Source organism: Tursiops truncatus, chromosome 2 (genome assembly GCF_011762595.2).
Source record: "Tursiops truncatus isolate mTurTru1 chromosome 2, mTurTru1.mat.Y, whole genome shotgun sequence".
Classification (NCBI taxonomy): domain Eukaryota; kingdom Metazoa; phylum Chordata; class Mammalia; order Artiodactyla; family Delphinidae; genus Tursiops; species Tursiops truncatus.
Genome location: NC_047035.1, coordinates 138,533,143 through 138,548,066, shown reverse-complemented (window position 1 = coordinate 138,548,066; position 14,924 = coordinate 138,533,143). Strand labels below are relative to the sequence as shown.

The 14,924-nt window shown below is 35.4% G+C and overlaps 1 protein-coding gene across 8 annotated transcripts in view; it reads right to left on the bottom strand.

Moving 5' to 3' along the window:
* FANCI (FA complementation group I) overlaps nt 1-14,924 on the bottom strand; it is a 77,225-nt gene that overhangs the window by 35,294 nt on the left and 27,007 nt on the right. For all 8 annotated transcript variants that reach the window (XM_033852118.2, XM_033852120.2, XM_033852115.2 and 5 more), the window contains 6 exons: nt 12,934-13,026; nt 12,150-12,286; nt 9,917-10,097; nt 8,365-8,452; nt 602-732; nt 72-142 (listed from right to left, as the gene is read on the bottom strand). In XM_033852118.2, coding sequence (XP_033708009.1) covers nt 72-142; nt 602-732; nt 8,365-8,452; nt 9,917-10,097; nt 12,150-12,286; nt 12,934-13,026 — 701 coding nt within the window. The remainder of the gene's footprint in view (nt 1-71; nt 143-601; nt 733-8,364; nt 8,453-9,916; nt 10,098-12,149; nt 12,287-12,933; nt 13,027-14,924) is intronic.

The following is a 14,924-nucleotide window of genomic DNA, read 5'->3' as shown; positions in this document are numbered from 1 at the left end:
ATGACTGCAGAGAGGACTCTAAGTAACATTAGAAAGCATCACTTCCTCAGATCTCATGGGAGGCTACATACCTGGCAAACATAGCTTTCCGAAGGACAAGTATCAAGGAGTCTCTTATTGACAAGCTGACTTTTAGAAGGGGCTGAAAGAGGAAGAATCAGTAGGTAAAAACAGCAATTTGTTTATTAGCCTTAGCACATTTCTACTCAATACTGTTACCATTTGGCTTTTATAAGAAAGTTTGGCTCTGTTTTATAAACAAGTTGCATTGTTTATTACACTTAGTAATAAGGACAATTTTATATTTTGAAATGCTAAATTGAAACTAGTTGTGAATACCTTTAAACCTACTGTCCTCAATTAATAATTTCCTAAGAGCCTTTCAATTACTTCACTAACTTGAAACTGAATCAAAGGAGAGAGAATAGCACTATGAAGAGGGGGTAAACTTGGAAAATAGACTCTATTTTAATAGAAAGTTTTATGTTCTAGAATCAAGGAAAACAGTATTTCTTACATGTATATGTGTAAGAAATACATCAGACCTCCACTCGGCAGTTCAACCTCAGTTGTGGTGAGCTCTTTAGGAGTCAAGACTTACCTGCACTGCCTTCATCAGCCCTTGTACGGTTTGAAGGGGCAGAAAGGACAAATAGTCAAAAGTTTCTGTGACTTTAGAAGAACAACTTTGAAGAACTAAGGGTGAATACATGATGATATCTGAAAGCAGGTCTGAAAAACAGAATCTATAATCAGTTGCCTCAAATAACTAAAAACGTTTCAAATAAAAGGAACATAAAATGGAGAAAGAAATGGTAAAAAGTTTTTTGTTTCTTTCTCAAATAAGTCAAGTACACTGCAACATAGATTTCTACTGATTCTATGTATTAAGACTTTAAGGTCAATGTAACCAGGATACTTGTAAAATTTCTTCTGGTGATAGTGTAAGACTACAAAAATTAAACTGTCTAAAAGAAAGGAAGAAACCCATTATACTGCCTGAATAAGTAGTACACATTGTCTTCATATTTCCAAACTGAAATAAATCAATAAATATTTATGAATTTCTATTATATGCAAGCATAATAATATGGTCCTATAAGGAATATTCAAAAGCACAAAACCTGGTCTCTCTTCCTTCAAGAATGTTAATTTAGCTGGAAGTGAAGAAAAAAATATTTTAAAAGAATGAAAGAATAGAATGATACCAAAAATCTAATAATTCCAAACATTGTTTATTGTCTAGCAAATGGTAAAGAGAGAGTTTAAACAGGAGCGCAAAGGAAGAGATCATTATGAGATGGTGTGCTTTAGGAGAGCAAAGAGAAGAAGGAATTTAAGCTGGATTCTAAAAGATGGGTAACATTTAGATGCACAAAGAACTGGAAAGAACTATTATATTTAAAGGGAAAAGTACGAGTAAAAGTACAGGAAAGGCAAGTGTAAGACATATTCAGAGGATGGTGGGGAAATCTGTGGAGACAGGGTGAAGCATTCAGAAAAGTAAATAATGGAAGTTAATGCTGGAAAGGTAGGTTGGATCAAATTGTCAAGGACTTTTTTTGGCCGTGGCACGTGGCTTCTGCGATCTTAGTTCTGCGACCAGGGATCAAACCCAGGCCCATGGCAGTGAAAGCACTGAGTGCTAACCACTGGACTGCCAGGGAATTCCATCAAGGACTTTAAATACCAGGATAAAGAGCTGGTAATTTATGAAAGGAGGTATTAGTGAGTTTTGAATGACAGAGTGGTATTTTAGGAATACTGATCTGGCGGCAATTTGCAGGCAGAATCGCTGCAGAGAAAAAAGAAAGCAGGGAAACCAGTTAGGAAGCTGTGGTAGTAGTCTAAATGCAAGGTTATAAGACTGGGAATTAGGCAATGGGTGTATGTGTGTGGGGGAGGGTATAAAAAAGAAGAAAGAGGTAACAGTATGACGGAAAGAATGAAAGAACTTAGGTACCAAGTGTATTTGAGAAGATTAAAAGGAATTCTAGCCTCTGAGACTCAGAGCCGTGTTTCAGATAACAGAAACAGGGACAACGGAAAGGGGAATTTGTTTGAAGGCAACAGTATTGCATTTGAAATAAAAGGAAAAAAAATACTAAATGGAAATATCCAGCAGGAATGAAGTCACTGAAGCAGTGAACTAAGGAAAGAGGAGAGTCTTGACATAAAGATTTGGGAGCCATGCCCACAAAAGACCCCACCAAAATAACTGAAATCATGAGAAGTGGTACGATATCTGCAAGTAAGATAATATATAAAAAGAGGGACAGACACTGCCCACCAAGATGGAGTAAGAGTAACCAGATTTATCTTCCCACTTTAAACATCTACAAGAAAATAAGCCAAATTACATGAAACAACAATTTTCAGACACCAGACAAGAAGCAGTACAGACAATGATCCCTGAGAGAAGGGAAATAAATGAGGAGAGGCTTATAATAATTGCCCCATCTTACTGCCTGGAGGGTTTCTAGGCAGTAGCACAGAGAGGGGAAACTCAGAATCCAGCGGTCTTCCTGAGTTACAGAGACAGAGTTGACAATTCAGGAAAGCTAAGGCAGCTAGAATTCATAGGGCAGAGTACCAGAAAGGAAAGAGCTGCATGGAAAGAGGGCCCTGGAGATGTGCAGGTAGCTCCCCTTGTATGTTAGCTGCATGCTAGTCAGTGCATCTGTATGAAAAAACAATCTAAGTCAGGGAAAAAATCACAGGCAAGCAGTAGGCAAATCCATTCTCAGAGGTCATAAAGGACAGGAAATAGTTTATATTCACAACATCCACAGTGGAGACACCTCATAATATACAAGGAGCATTGCTTTAATTGTAGCACCAAGTTGGCCCTAGATTAAAGACTGTCTGGTCTTATATAACACAACATAAAAATAATCATAAAAAGGATTAAATGCTTTCCAAGAAACTTAAAGCTCAATAATATTCGAAAGAAAAAAAAATCCAGCAAATTAACAATGTGAAGTTCACAGTATCTGCCATCCAATCAAAATTATTCATCAGGCAAAGAAGCAGGAAAACACAACTCATGACGACGAGGAAATAAATCAATAAAAACAGATCAGAAATTACACAATGATAAGAGTTAGTAGACAAGGACATTAAAAGAACTAAAATAAATATATGTTCAAGAAGGTAAGGGAAGGGAATTCCCTGGTGGTCCAGTGGTTAGGACTTGGTGCTCTCACTGCCAGGGGCCCAGGTTTGATCCCTGGTTGGGGAACTAAGATCCTGCAAGAAGATGTGGCACAGCAAAAAAAAATAGGTCAGGGAAGCATGTTTAAAAAAAAAGACAGGGAAGATACGGAAGACATAAATCAAACATCTAAAAATGAAAATTTTAATGGATAAGATCACTGCAGAAGATTTGGGAATCTGAATTTACAGCAATAAAAACTATCTAAAATGAAACACAAAGTAAAAAAGACTAAAGAGGGCTTCCCTGGTGGCGCAGCGGTTGAGTCCGCCTGACGATGCAGGGGACACGGGTTCGTGCCCCGGTCCAGGAAGATCCCACATGCCGCGGAGTGGCTGGGCCCGTGAGCCACGGCCGCTGAGCCTGCGCGTCCAGAGCCTGTGCTCTGCAACGGGAGAGGCCACACAATGAGAGGCCCGCGTACCGGAAAAAAAAAAAAAAAAAAGAAAAAAAGAAAAAAAAAGAGAAGGGAGAAGAGGAAAAAGGGAACAAAAAACAGACAAAGTAGAAAACAAATAGCCGGATGTTAATCACATTAAATGTAGATGGCCTGCCCTGATTAAAAGTCAGAGACTGTCAAATTGGATAAAAAAAAGTAAAACACAATTGTATGTTGTCTATAATAAAACGCAAGTTAACTATATAAAGACATAAATAAGTTAAATCTAAAAAGATGGAAAAAATATACCATGTTAACACTGATAAAAAGAAAGCTGCAGAGATTATATTAATATCAAAGTAGACTTCAGAGTAAATAATATTGCCAGGAACAAAAAGGTCATTTCATAACAATTAATGGATCCATTAACAAAGAGGACATAACAATCCTTAATGTTTATGCCCTATAATAGAGTTTTAAAATTCCTGAAGCAAAAACTGATAGAACTGAAAGGCACAGACAGTCATTTCTATAAATACAAAGTCAGAGATTTCAACGCCCCTCTCTTAATAGTTAACAGAATAAGTAGACAGAAAATCAGTAAGGACACAGGAGACTTGAATAATCTGAATTCAGTGATTTATAGAAAACTACCTAATAATAGAATACATATTATTTTCAATAGCATGGAGAACATTTATCAAAATGAACCATATTCTGAGAATAAAACAAGTCTCAATAAATTTTTTAAAATTCGCATCATACAAAGTATGTTTTATAACCACAAATTAGAAATCAATAACAGAAAACCTGGAAAATCTACAAATACTTGAAAACTAAACAACACACTTCTAAATAACCCACTGGTTAAAGAACAAATCACAAAAGAAATTAAAAGTATTTGGAACGGAATGAAAATAAAAAACAAAATTTATGGGATGCAGCTAAAGCAACGTTTAGAAGGAAATTTATAGTTTAATGCTTTATTGAAAAAAAAGAGAAAGGTCTCAAATTAATGACATATGCTTTTAATCAAAAGAAGCACAGACTGACCCAAAGTAGCAGTAGAAACAAAACAAAAAAGAGCACATATCAATAAAACTGAAAACAGAAAAACAACAGAGAAACTCAATGAAACCAAAAGCTGGTTCTTGGAGAAAAATCAATAAAATTGATAAACCTCTTGCTAGACTAATCAGGAAAAAGAGAAAAGATGCAAATTATGGCTTTTAGGAGTCAGAAAGGGCAAATCAATATAGATCCTACAGACATTAAATGGAATACTCGGAACAACTTCATGACAATAAATTTGATAACTTAAGATGAAATGGTCAAATTCCTTGAAAGACACAAACTACCAAAGTTCACCCAGAAGATTCAGATAACCTGACTAGCCCTACTTCTATTAAAAGAATGGATTTTGTAGTTAAAACCCTTCACACAAACAAAAGGAAACTTCAATCATCAGGAAGGAAAAATTAGCAGTATCAATATCTAGGTAAATATAACAGACCAGAAGTTGGCACACTTTTTCTGTAAAGGGCCAGACAATAACTATTTTAGGCTTAATGGGTCATGTGAGATAGATATATATATCACGAGTTGGTATATGTATGTATGTGTGTGTGTGTGTGTGTGTGTGTGTATATATATATATATATATATATATATATACACACACATCAACTCAACTCTGCTGGTAAAGTATAAAAGCAAGATAGACAACACATAAATGATTGAGCATGTCTGTATTCCAATAATACTATATTTTATGAACTCTAAAGTCTAAAATTTTCATGTATCATGATATATTCTTCTTTTGATGTTTTTCAATCACTTAAAAGAGCAAAATGAACCCAAAGCAAGCAAAAGGAAGGAAATAATGAAAAGCGGAATTTGGTGAAATTGAAAAAAGAAAAAAAAAAAGAGAAAATTCAAACTAAAATCTCATTCTTTCAAAGATTAGTAAAACTGGCAAGCTTCTAAGCCAGACTGGTAAAGAAAAAAAGAAAAAAGACATATCACTGATATCAAGAACGTCTAGATTTGGAGATGACGTGATTTCTATGTAGAAAATCCTAAGGAATTGCCAAAAAGCGACTAGAACTAATAAGTGGGTTTAGCATGGTTGCAGGATATAAGGTCAATATTAAAAAAGCAACTATTTCTACACAACAGCAATCAACAATCAGAAATTGAAAATTTTAAAAATACTATTTACAACAGTGTCAAAAAAATGAAATAGGGATCGACAAAAGATATGCAAGATCCACGCAATGAAAACTACAAAACATTGCTGAAAGAAACTGAAGAAGTAAAATAAATGGAGAGATACATTGTGTTCGTGGGTTAGAAGACTCAATATTGCTAAGATGCCAATTCTCTCCCCAATTAATCCATACATTTGAGGCAATCTCCATCAAAACTTGAGACCTTTTATAAAAACTGACAAACTGATTAGAATATTTATTTGGAAATGCAAAGGACCTAGAATAGTCAAAAGTTAAAAGACTTACACTATTGCTTTTAAGACACATTATGACGCTATAGCAATCAAGACATAACACACACATAGCTCACTGGAATAGAACAGATTCCTAAAATAGACCCACACAATGTATGGTTAGTTGATTTCAATAAAGATGTCATGGTACCTCAATGAAGAAAAGATAATCTTTTCAAAAAATTGTGTTGGAACAACTGGATAGCCTTAAGCAAAAAGATGAACCTTGTTATGTCACATCCTATACAAAATTTAACAAAAATGGATCACAGATCTAAGTATAAGAGCTGAAACTATAAGGCTTCTAGTAGAAAATATAGGAGAAAATCTTAGTGACCTTGGGTTTGGCAAAGATTTTTTTAATACATGACATAAAAAGCAGGAACTATACAAAACTGATGAACTGGTAACTGATAAATTAAAAATGCTGGTTCTTCAAATGACACTGTTACAAATATTAAAAGTCAAACCACAGACCAGGAGAAAATATCTGCAAAACATATATCTGACAAAGGACTTGTATTTAGAATATATAAATAACTCTTACAACTCAGTAATAAAAAGGGAAACAACTCAATTTTTTTAAATGGACAAAAGACCTGAACAGACATTTAACCAAAGAAAATATAGAAATGACAAATAAGCATGGCAAATGTTCAATATATCATTAGGCATTGAGGAAATGCAAACAAAAACACAATTAGAATGAGTAAAATTAAAAAGACTGATCATACCAAGAGTTGGTCACAATGTGGAGCAACTAGAAACACTGCTTATAGGAATGTAAAATGGTACGACGACTGTGGAAAATAGTCTGGCAGTTTCTTAAACTATAAAGCCTACACCTACCATATGGTGTACCCATTCCACTATAACATGTTTCCATACAGAAATGAAAGCATACATCCTCAGAAAGACTTTCACATTAATGTTCATAGCAGCTTTATTCGTGATAGCCCCAAACTAGAAACAACCTAAAAACCTGCACACAGGTGAATGGATAAATAAATTGTGGTTATATCCGTATTAGGGAATACTAACAATAAAAAGGAAATCAATTATTGATACGTGTGACAACTACAGAAAAATCTCAAAAGAATTATGCTGAGTGAAAGAAGTCAGACCAAAAAGAAAGGAAAAAAAAAAGGAGTACACACTGTAGGATTCCATTTACATAAAATTTTTTAAATTTATAGTGACAGAAAGCAGACCAGACTAGAGATGAGAGATGGGAAGGAAGAGAGGGATGCAGGAACAAATTACAAAGAGGCACCAGGAAACATTTGTGGGTGATAGATATGTTCATTTTGACTGTGGTGATACTTTCTGTTTCGCTGGTGTATATGTATGTCAAAAGTTATCAAACTGTTATACTTTAAATATGTGGACATTGTTGTACCTCAATTATACTTCAATAAAGCTGTAAAGAAAGAAAAAAAGTAGAATGAAGTGTCAAGTACAGAGCTTTGGAGAACCCTGACATTTAAGGATAGAAGAAAGAAAAGGAATCACTAAAGAAGAAAAAAAAACTGATCATAGGCAGGATAAGATGCAAATTATTACAGTTATCAACTTCAGGGGAGTTGTAAACAGTGTAGAATGATAGAGAAATTAAGAAAGTTGGTGATTAAGAAAAGACCAGTGGATTTAGACATTAGGATATATGTATTAAAAGAGCAAAACATTCAGAGGTCACCAAAGAGACCAGTACTGAAGTCAGAATGTCAAGGGTTAGGGCTTCCCTGGTGGCGCAGTGGTTGAGAGTCCACCTGCCAATGCAGGGGACACGGGTTCGTGCCCCGGTCCGGGAAGATCCCACATGCCGTGGAGCGGCTGGGCCAATGAGCCATGGCCGCTGAGCTTGCGCATCCGGAGCCTGTGCTCCGCAACGGGAGAGACCACAGCAGTGAGAGGCCCGCGTACCGCCAAAAAAAAACACAAAAAAACAAAAAACGAATGTCAAGGGTTAAGAGAACGGGAAGTCATTGAGTGACAGCAGAAGGACAGCACCCACCTGAGAAGTATTCAAACAAAAAAGAGAGAAAGTTGATGCAAGACAGAAGTTCACTCATTAGTTATATGCTCTTTTCCTTCTTGACAACCATAGACAATATAAATGCATTTATGTTTTACTGGCATCATAATCAAAGATGTCATTAAAGATGTCAATCTACTGTATCATTACATTTTTTTCCAGAACCAAAAGCGTTATGACATTTAAATAAAAATGTTCCTGACAACTTTATCCACCCTTCCAAAGTTCAATACCTATGAAATGAGTGATGGGGGAGGATCCTCTGGTAACAACCCTGTTGAGGACCTGCTCCAGAATTTCTTGTCTGATCATCTCATGGATCTAAAAAGAACAGAAGAACCAATAAAATATTCCTTGGTGACCTTCAGCTTACAATTATATCAATGCATGTTAGGCAGATTAAAGAATAGTTTGAAAAAAAAAAAAAGAATAGTTTGAATATGGGCAAAACTGGACTGTTTATTTCAAAGACAAATATAACGTGAATCATCGGGAAAGAATCACTCAATTCTACCCTCATTCTGTGCTCAGACAATTCATTAGCAGGGCAAACTTTTATTAGCCTAAAAGAGAAATCATATGAAAGTACTGCTACATATAAGGTCCAGCATCAAACAGGAATAATTCTACCTAGGTATCTATTACATGCCAACGTCCATATTCCTGACAGTATGCACAACTTTTATTTTAAAATTTAAAAGCCCATGAAAATTTCTGAAAACCTAGAAAATCTTCACCAAGCCCTTCCTCAGTTTCTACAAGCAGAGCAACTGCCTAAAAAACAACCTGTTTTGAATTTTTACTTGAATTTTAGTTAAATTTCATACCTGAACTTGATAACTTTGGGATACAGACTAATTACTTTCAGACCCTGGACTAATAATTTGATTATTAGTAAATTCTATATTCTATAGATACCTTGGCAAAGCCAACATCTGTGTGAAATCAAGTGGAACCTTCTTAGTTTTAAAAAAAGATTAATTTAAAAACAAAAACCATTTTCTTATTCTAAGAATGTTTTTAATCAGATTATGGTTAAGGAGAGTCATATGTATCTAATACACAACTCATGGTTAGAACCATGTATCACATGGTTAGAACCATGTATCACATGGTTAGAACCATGTATCACTTCATGGTTCTGGATCAGAACATCAGCTTTACATTTAAATTGGCCTCCAAATAACATTTTCAGCAGATACGTTTGTTGTGTAGATACAGTGAACAACTGAATGTAAAGAAGATGTCTTAGAGAAATCACTGGCAAAGCAAATTTGTTTAGTCTCAGATATGATCTTTTTTGAACTTGAAATGAATTTTTGAAAGCTATTTCAGAAATTAAGATTGAGATGATAGCCATAATATGGTAATGAATTAAAAGATTGTAAATTCCCCAATTTGGTTCTTCAAAAACAATGAACCGTTAAGAATGATTCTTCAAGCTTGATGTTCTACAGCAACCTAAAAGATTATTTTTTGTATAAGGGAATTTTAAAAACCCAGAAATGATTTACTGCTAGAGGAAGAAGAGGAAATCATGAGGAAGTTAACTTATATTCAAACTTCTAAAACATGGTCAGGAAGAACAGAAATTAGAATAAATGAAAATCCCATATAAATAAAGAGTGAGAAAGTAAGTATTCCATCAAACTGGGTCTATAATGTTTCAATCACTATCCCAATCTCTGTTCTGGGAAACTGCTACATACTCAAATTGCCCTGTCCCCCAGACTCCCAAGTTAATGCCCTATTTATTAGGGAATGGTTGCTAAACTAGAGTCTCACCTTGAAAGTTTCCAACAGGATATTAGCTCCCAGCTTACATGCATGCTGGTTTGGCATTCTAGAAAGACCTGAGCTGGCTTCAATAGTTTTTCCATCAAGAATCTTCTTTGGCCCATAGGAATCCATTAAAATGAAGCCAAGTTCTACCAGGCCCTGAGTAACATGATCCCAACTGTGAACACTGCAAGAAAACAAAGTTTAGTTAAGAAGAAAAACTTAGTAAAATACCTTACCTCTATATTCTCTGCCGTGTTATGTATTTCCCAAACTTGACCTGGATAACCAACACTCCACATAAATTCTGAATTTCTTAATGAACAGTAATGGGAATGGTAGGCAAGCAAGCTCTACCGACAGAACACCAAGAAAATCCAAAAACTACAGAACATTAAAAAACATATGAAGCAGAGCAGCACTCTGAGAGGATGACAACATGCTGGAGGATTAGGGCAATGCCACACCTAGAAGATTAGCCCTTGGTACACCCTACCACTATCCTCAAGTCACAGAGGCAGAATGTGTTAAAAGATACAGCACTCTCAGACAAACTAATGGGGAATATCAAAAACGATAATAAGGAGATAAGCAATAACCACCAAATACAAGAAAACAATATCACCACGAAAGAGAAGCACCAAACTCAATGAAGACAACTAATCGCTAAGGGAAAAGGTTAATGGGACAAAGAGAAGATTTTAAAAGTCTAATGAATATCCTCAGAGAAATAAGAAAGAGTATTATAGCATGAAACAAAAAATGAACTGTTATGAAAATAGAACCAATTAGAAATTTTGGAAATAAAAAACATGACGGATAGAGTGAAAAACTCAATAAATGGACCTAAGAATAAAATGGGCAGAGCTGAAGAAATAATTATTGAGAAGAGCGAGCTAAGGAATTTTTGTTGAACTTGACACAAAAAGACAAAAATATGAAAAACGTGAAAGAAAAATTAAGAGATACAGCACACAGATCAAGAAATTCCAACAGTTAATAAGAGAGAAAAAGGGGAGACAGTACTCAAAGAAAATAGAAGAAAATCATTACAGAGTTTAGGAAAGACATGACTCCTTACAGTGAGAGGGCACACCAATTACCAAACAGAAATGAATTAAAAAGGAACCTACATAAACACAAATTGTGTTAAATTTCAGAAGATAAAGGATAAAAATAAAGTCTTAAAAGTTCCCATGAAGAAAAATAACAGATTATCTAAAATAATACAAGAATCAGATAACCATCAGACTTTTCATCAGCAATTCTAGATGCAAAAAGACAACGTGAAACTGATTATAAACTCAGAATTTTAAACCTCGTCCAACTATTTCTGTTCAAGTGGAAGAGCAAAACAAAGACATTTTCAGATATGAAAAGTTTACTATCCACAAACCATATCCGAAAGGATTACTGCAAAAAATATAAACTTATGGCATATCTCCAAGTGAAAAGTATGAGGTTCAAAAGATAAGATGTAAACAAAGAAACCAGTAAAATTATGAAGTCTAAATAAGTATAGTCTGTTAATAATCTCAACAAGAATGAAGTGGAGAAATGTTTGCTGTGGGCTAAAGTTACCATCTTGGAGGGAGGAGACAGTTGTAGTCGGTTTGCTACAAAATGTTTATCTGTAACATGAAAGAGCTCATACATGATTGGTAAACAGGGGAGGTAAGTATAACCTGGAAGTTTTATTGGTTCATAGGTGATTTTTTTTCCTAGTCCATTAATGTTCTGCACCTCTAAGTATCTGCAGGTAAACACAAAGTATGCCAATAGAGCTAAATATAGCAAACCATGGAGACAAACCACAGACAAAGCATGACACAGTAAAGACCGTTATAACAGCTAACGTATATTCTGAAATACAACATTAAACATGAAAGTAACAACCAGGATGGTTACCAGTTTTTTCAATTTGATTTAAAATGGATTTGCCTAAAACTGCTAATAATTTAATTGTCTAAAACTGCTAATTCAATTCCATCCATCAGTCCCAAACTCCCAACAGTTAAAGTAAATAAAACTCAGTTTTCTACTCACCTAAAAAGCCAATGAAGACTCAGGTCAATAGAGTAGTAATAGCATTAAAGGAAATAGCATGAAAGGAGCAAAGGTACCTACTTCAGTTTTGTATCCTTGCTATCAAGGTGGCCAAGAACTCAGCCCTTGGGATTCAAGGATCTTCTGATCTTAACACTAAATACCCTATGAACCTTATGGTTCATGAACTTACCTATTCTTTACCACTTCCAAGATCATGGTTGAAACACAACATCTATGAGGAACTAGATCCTGAAGAAATTTTGAGCCTTGGAGAAGCTGAAGATCCTTAAAGCTTTTTATAACCAAAGACTTTAAAAGGTCAAATACCTAATATAATGAAAGAAATAGGAAAATGAAGCAAAAAATGATAGCCCATACTATAGAATCTTAACCCTGTAACTGTTCCTACTTGCTGCCATACACTCATATCCCTATGACAACTGTTTCACTGATGAGTATGATACAAAAATTACGACTTTCAGTGGGAACTTAAAAGAGCTGAAGACAGGTCTTCCTTGAGAGAAAAAGGGCTAAAAATCAATATTACCCACAACCAGAGAAACACATATGAGAAAAAAGGGTAAAGGATTTTATATTTTCATTCTTTCAAATAACAGATTCTCATTAATTTCAAGTTGATCAGGGACAGTTTCTTAGAAAGCTACAACATAATACAATTGCAATGAATACCCAGCTAAACTTCCCATTCTTGCTACTTGGACTGTGTGATGTTTCCACTCTTATTCCCATCTCGCCACCTGGCTTACCACACAATAGGAAGTGGAGGTATAAACCAAGTATCTGAAGAAGTCTTCAAGCAGCCCACAGAGAACAGTGTGGGCCTACATTCTTATAGGGGAATATGCTGCTGGCAGGGTGGGAGTGGAATTGTTTAGGAAAAGATAATTTAAAAAAAACAGACTATTGTACACTTTATCAACTACAGAAGGAACCAAAAAGTCATTCATAAATACCTGTTCCTCAAATCTTTGTATTCTTGTTACAGAGAGGAAGAGGGCAATGCTGAAAGGACATATATTACTACCGAAATCTCCTTGCTGTCCTGCCTAGAACAATAAATCAAAAAGGAGTCATAACTTATATCTGAAAAGAATAATATATCCTACTTAAAAACAAGTCCTTAGATGGATCAGAAACCTAAATATAAGAGCTAGAACTATAAAACTTTTAAAAGGAAACACAGTAGGAAATCTTCAAGACTTTGGATTAAAGATTTCTTAGATACAATAACAAAAACATAATTTATATAAGAAAAAACTGATAAATTGGATCTCATTAAAAATCAAAACTTTTGTGCTTCAAAAGACACCATTAAGAAAATGAAACAAGCCAGAGACTGAAAAAAATATTTGCTAATTACATACATGATAAAGGACTTGTACCTATGATATACAAAGCATTCTTAAAACTCTTTAAGTCACAATCAAAAAATGGGCAAAAGATCTGAATAGACATTTCATCAATGATATCAGAACAACTAAATAAGCACATGAAAAGATGTTTGGTTATCATCAGTCACTAAGGAACTGCAAAGTAAAACCTCTATGAGATACTGTTTCACAGCTATTAGAATAGGTATATTAAAAAAAAAAAGACAGTAACAAATGTTGGCCAGGATGTGGATGAACAGGAGCCCTCATACAGTGCTGACGGATATGTAAAATGATGTAGCCACTCTGGAGAACAATTTGGTAGTTTCTTTAAATTATAAACATATGGGACTTCCCCAGTGGTCCAGTGATTAAGACTCCGTGCTTCCACTGCAGGGGGCGCAGGTTCGATCCCTGGTCAGGGAACTATGATCCCACATGCCACACGGCATGGCCAAGAAAAAAATTATATATATATATATATATATAGAGAGAGAGAGAGAGAGAGAGAGAGAGAGAGAGGGAGGGAGAGAGAGAGAGAGAGAGAGAGAGAGGGGGAGAGAGAGAGAGAGAGAGAGAGAGAGAGAGAGAGAGAGAGAGAGAGAGGGAGAGAGGGAGAGAGGGAGAGAGAGAGAGAGAGAGAGACAGACACATAAATGTATTACATAACCCAGAAATTCCACTTGTAGGTATCTACCCAAGAGAAATGAAAACATATGTCCACACAAAGACATGCATGTGAATGTTCACAACAGCATTATTCATAATAGCCAAAAAGTAAAAACTCAAATGTCCATCAACTGGTGAACAGCTAAACAATGGATATGTCTATACAACGGAATACTATTTAACAATAAAAAGGAATGAAATACTTGTAAGTGCTACAACATGGATAAACCTCGAAAATTATGCTAAATGAAAGAAGCCAAACACAGAAGATTACATATTGTATGATTCTATTTATATGAAATCAGGAAAGGTAAATCTATAGAAACAGGCATGAAGGATCTTACAAGGTGATGAAAATGTTCTAAAACTGAATTATGATGATGGTTGCACAATTAGGTAAACTTATGAAAAATCAATGAATTACACACTTAAAATGGGTGTATTTTTTTTTCTTTTTTTTTTGGCTGTGTTGGGTCTTCGTTGCTGTGCGTGGGCTTTCTCTAGTTGCAGTGAGTGGGGGCTACTCTTTGTTGCAGTGCGTGGGCTTCTCATCGTCCTGGCTTCTCTTGTTGTGCAGCACAGGCTCTAAGCGCACAGGCTTCAGTAGTTGTGGCACGTGGGCTCAGCAGTTGTGGCTTGTGGGCTCTACAGCTCAGGCTCAGTAGTTGTGGCGCACGGGCTTAGTTGCTCCACGGCATGTGGGATCTTCCTGGGCCAGGGCTTGAACCCATGTCCCTTGCATTGGCAGGCAGATTCTTAACCACTGTGCCACCAGGGAAGCCCCAAATGGGTGTATTTTATGTTATGTAAATTGCACCTCAATAAAGCTTAAAAAATAGATCTTTGAGCCCTGAAAGAAATGACAAGAAACAAAAGAAAAAAAGGAATACAGCTTCCCTGGTGGA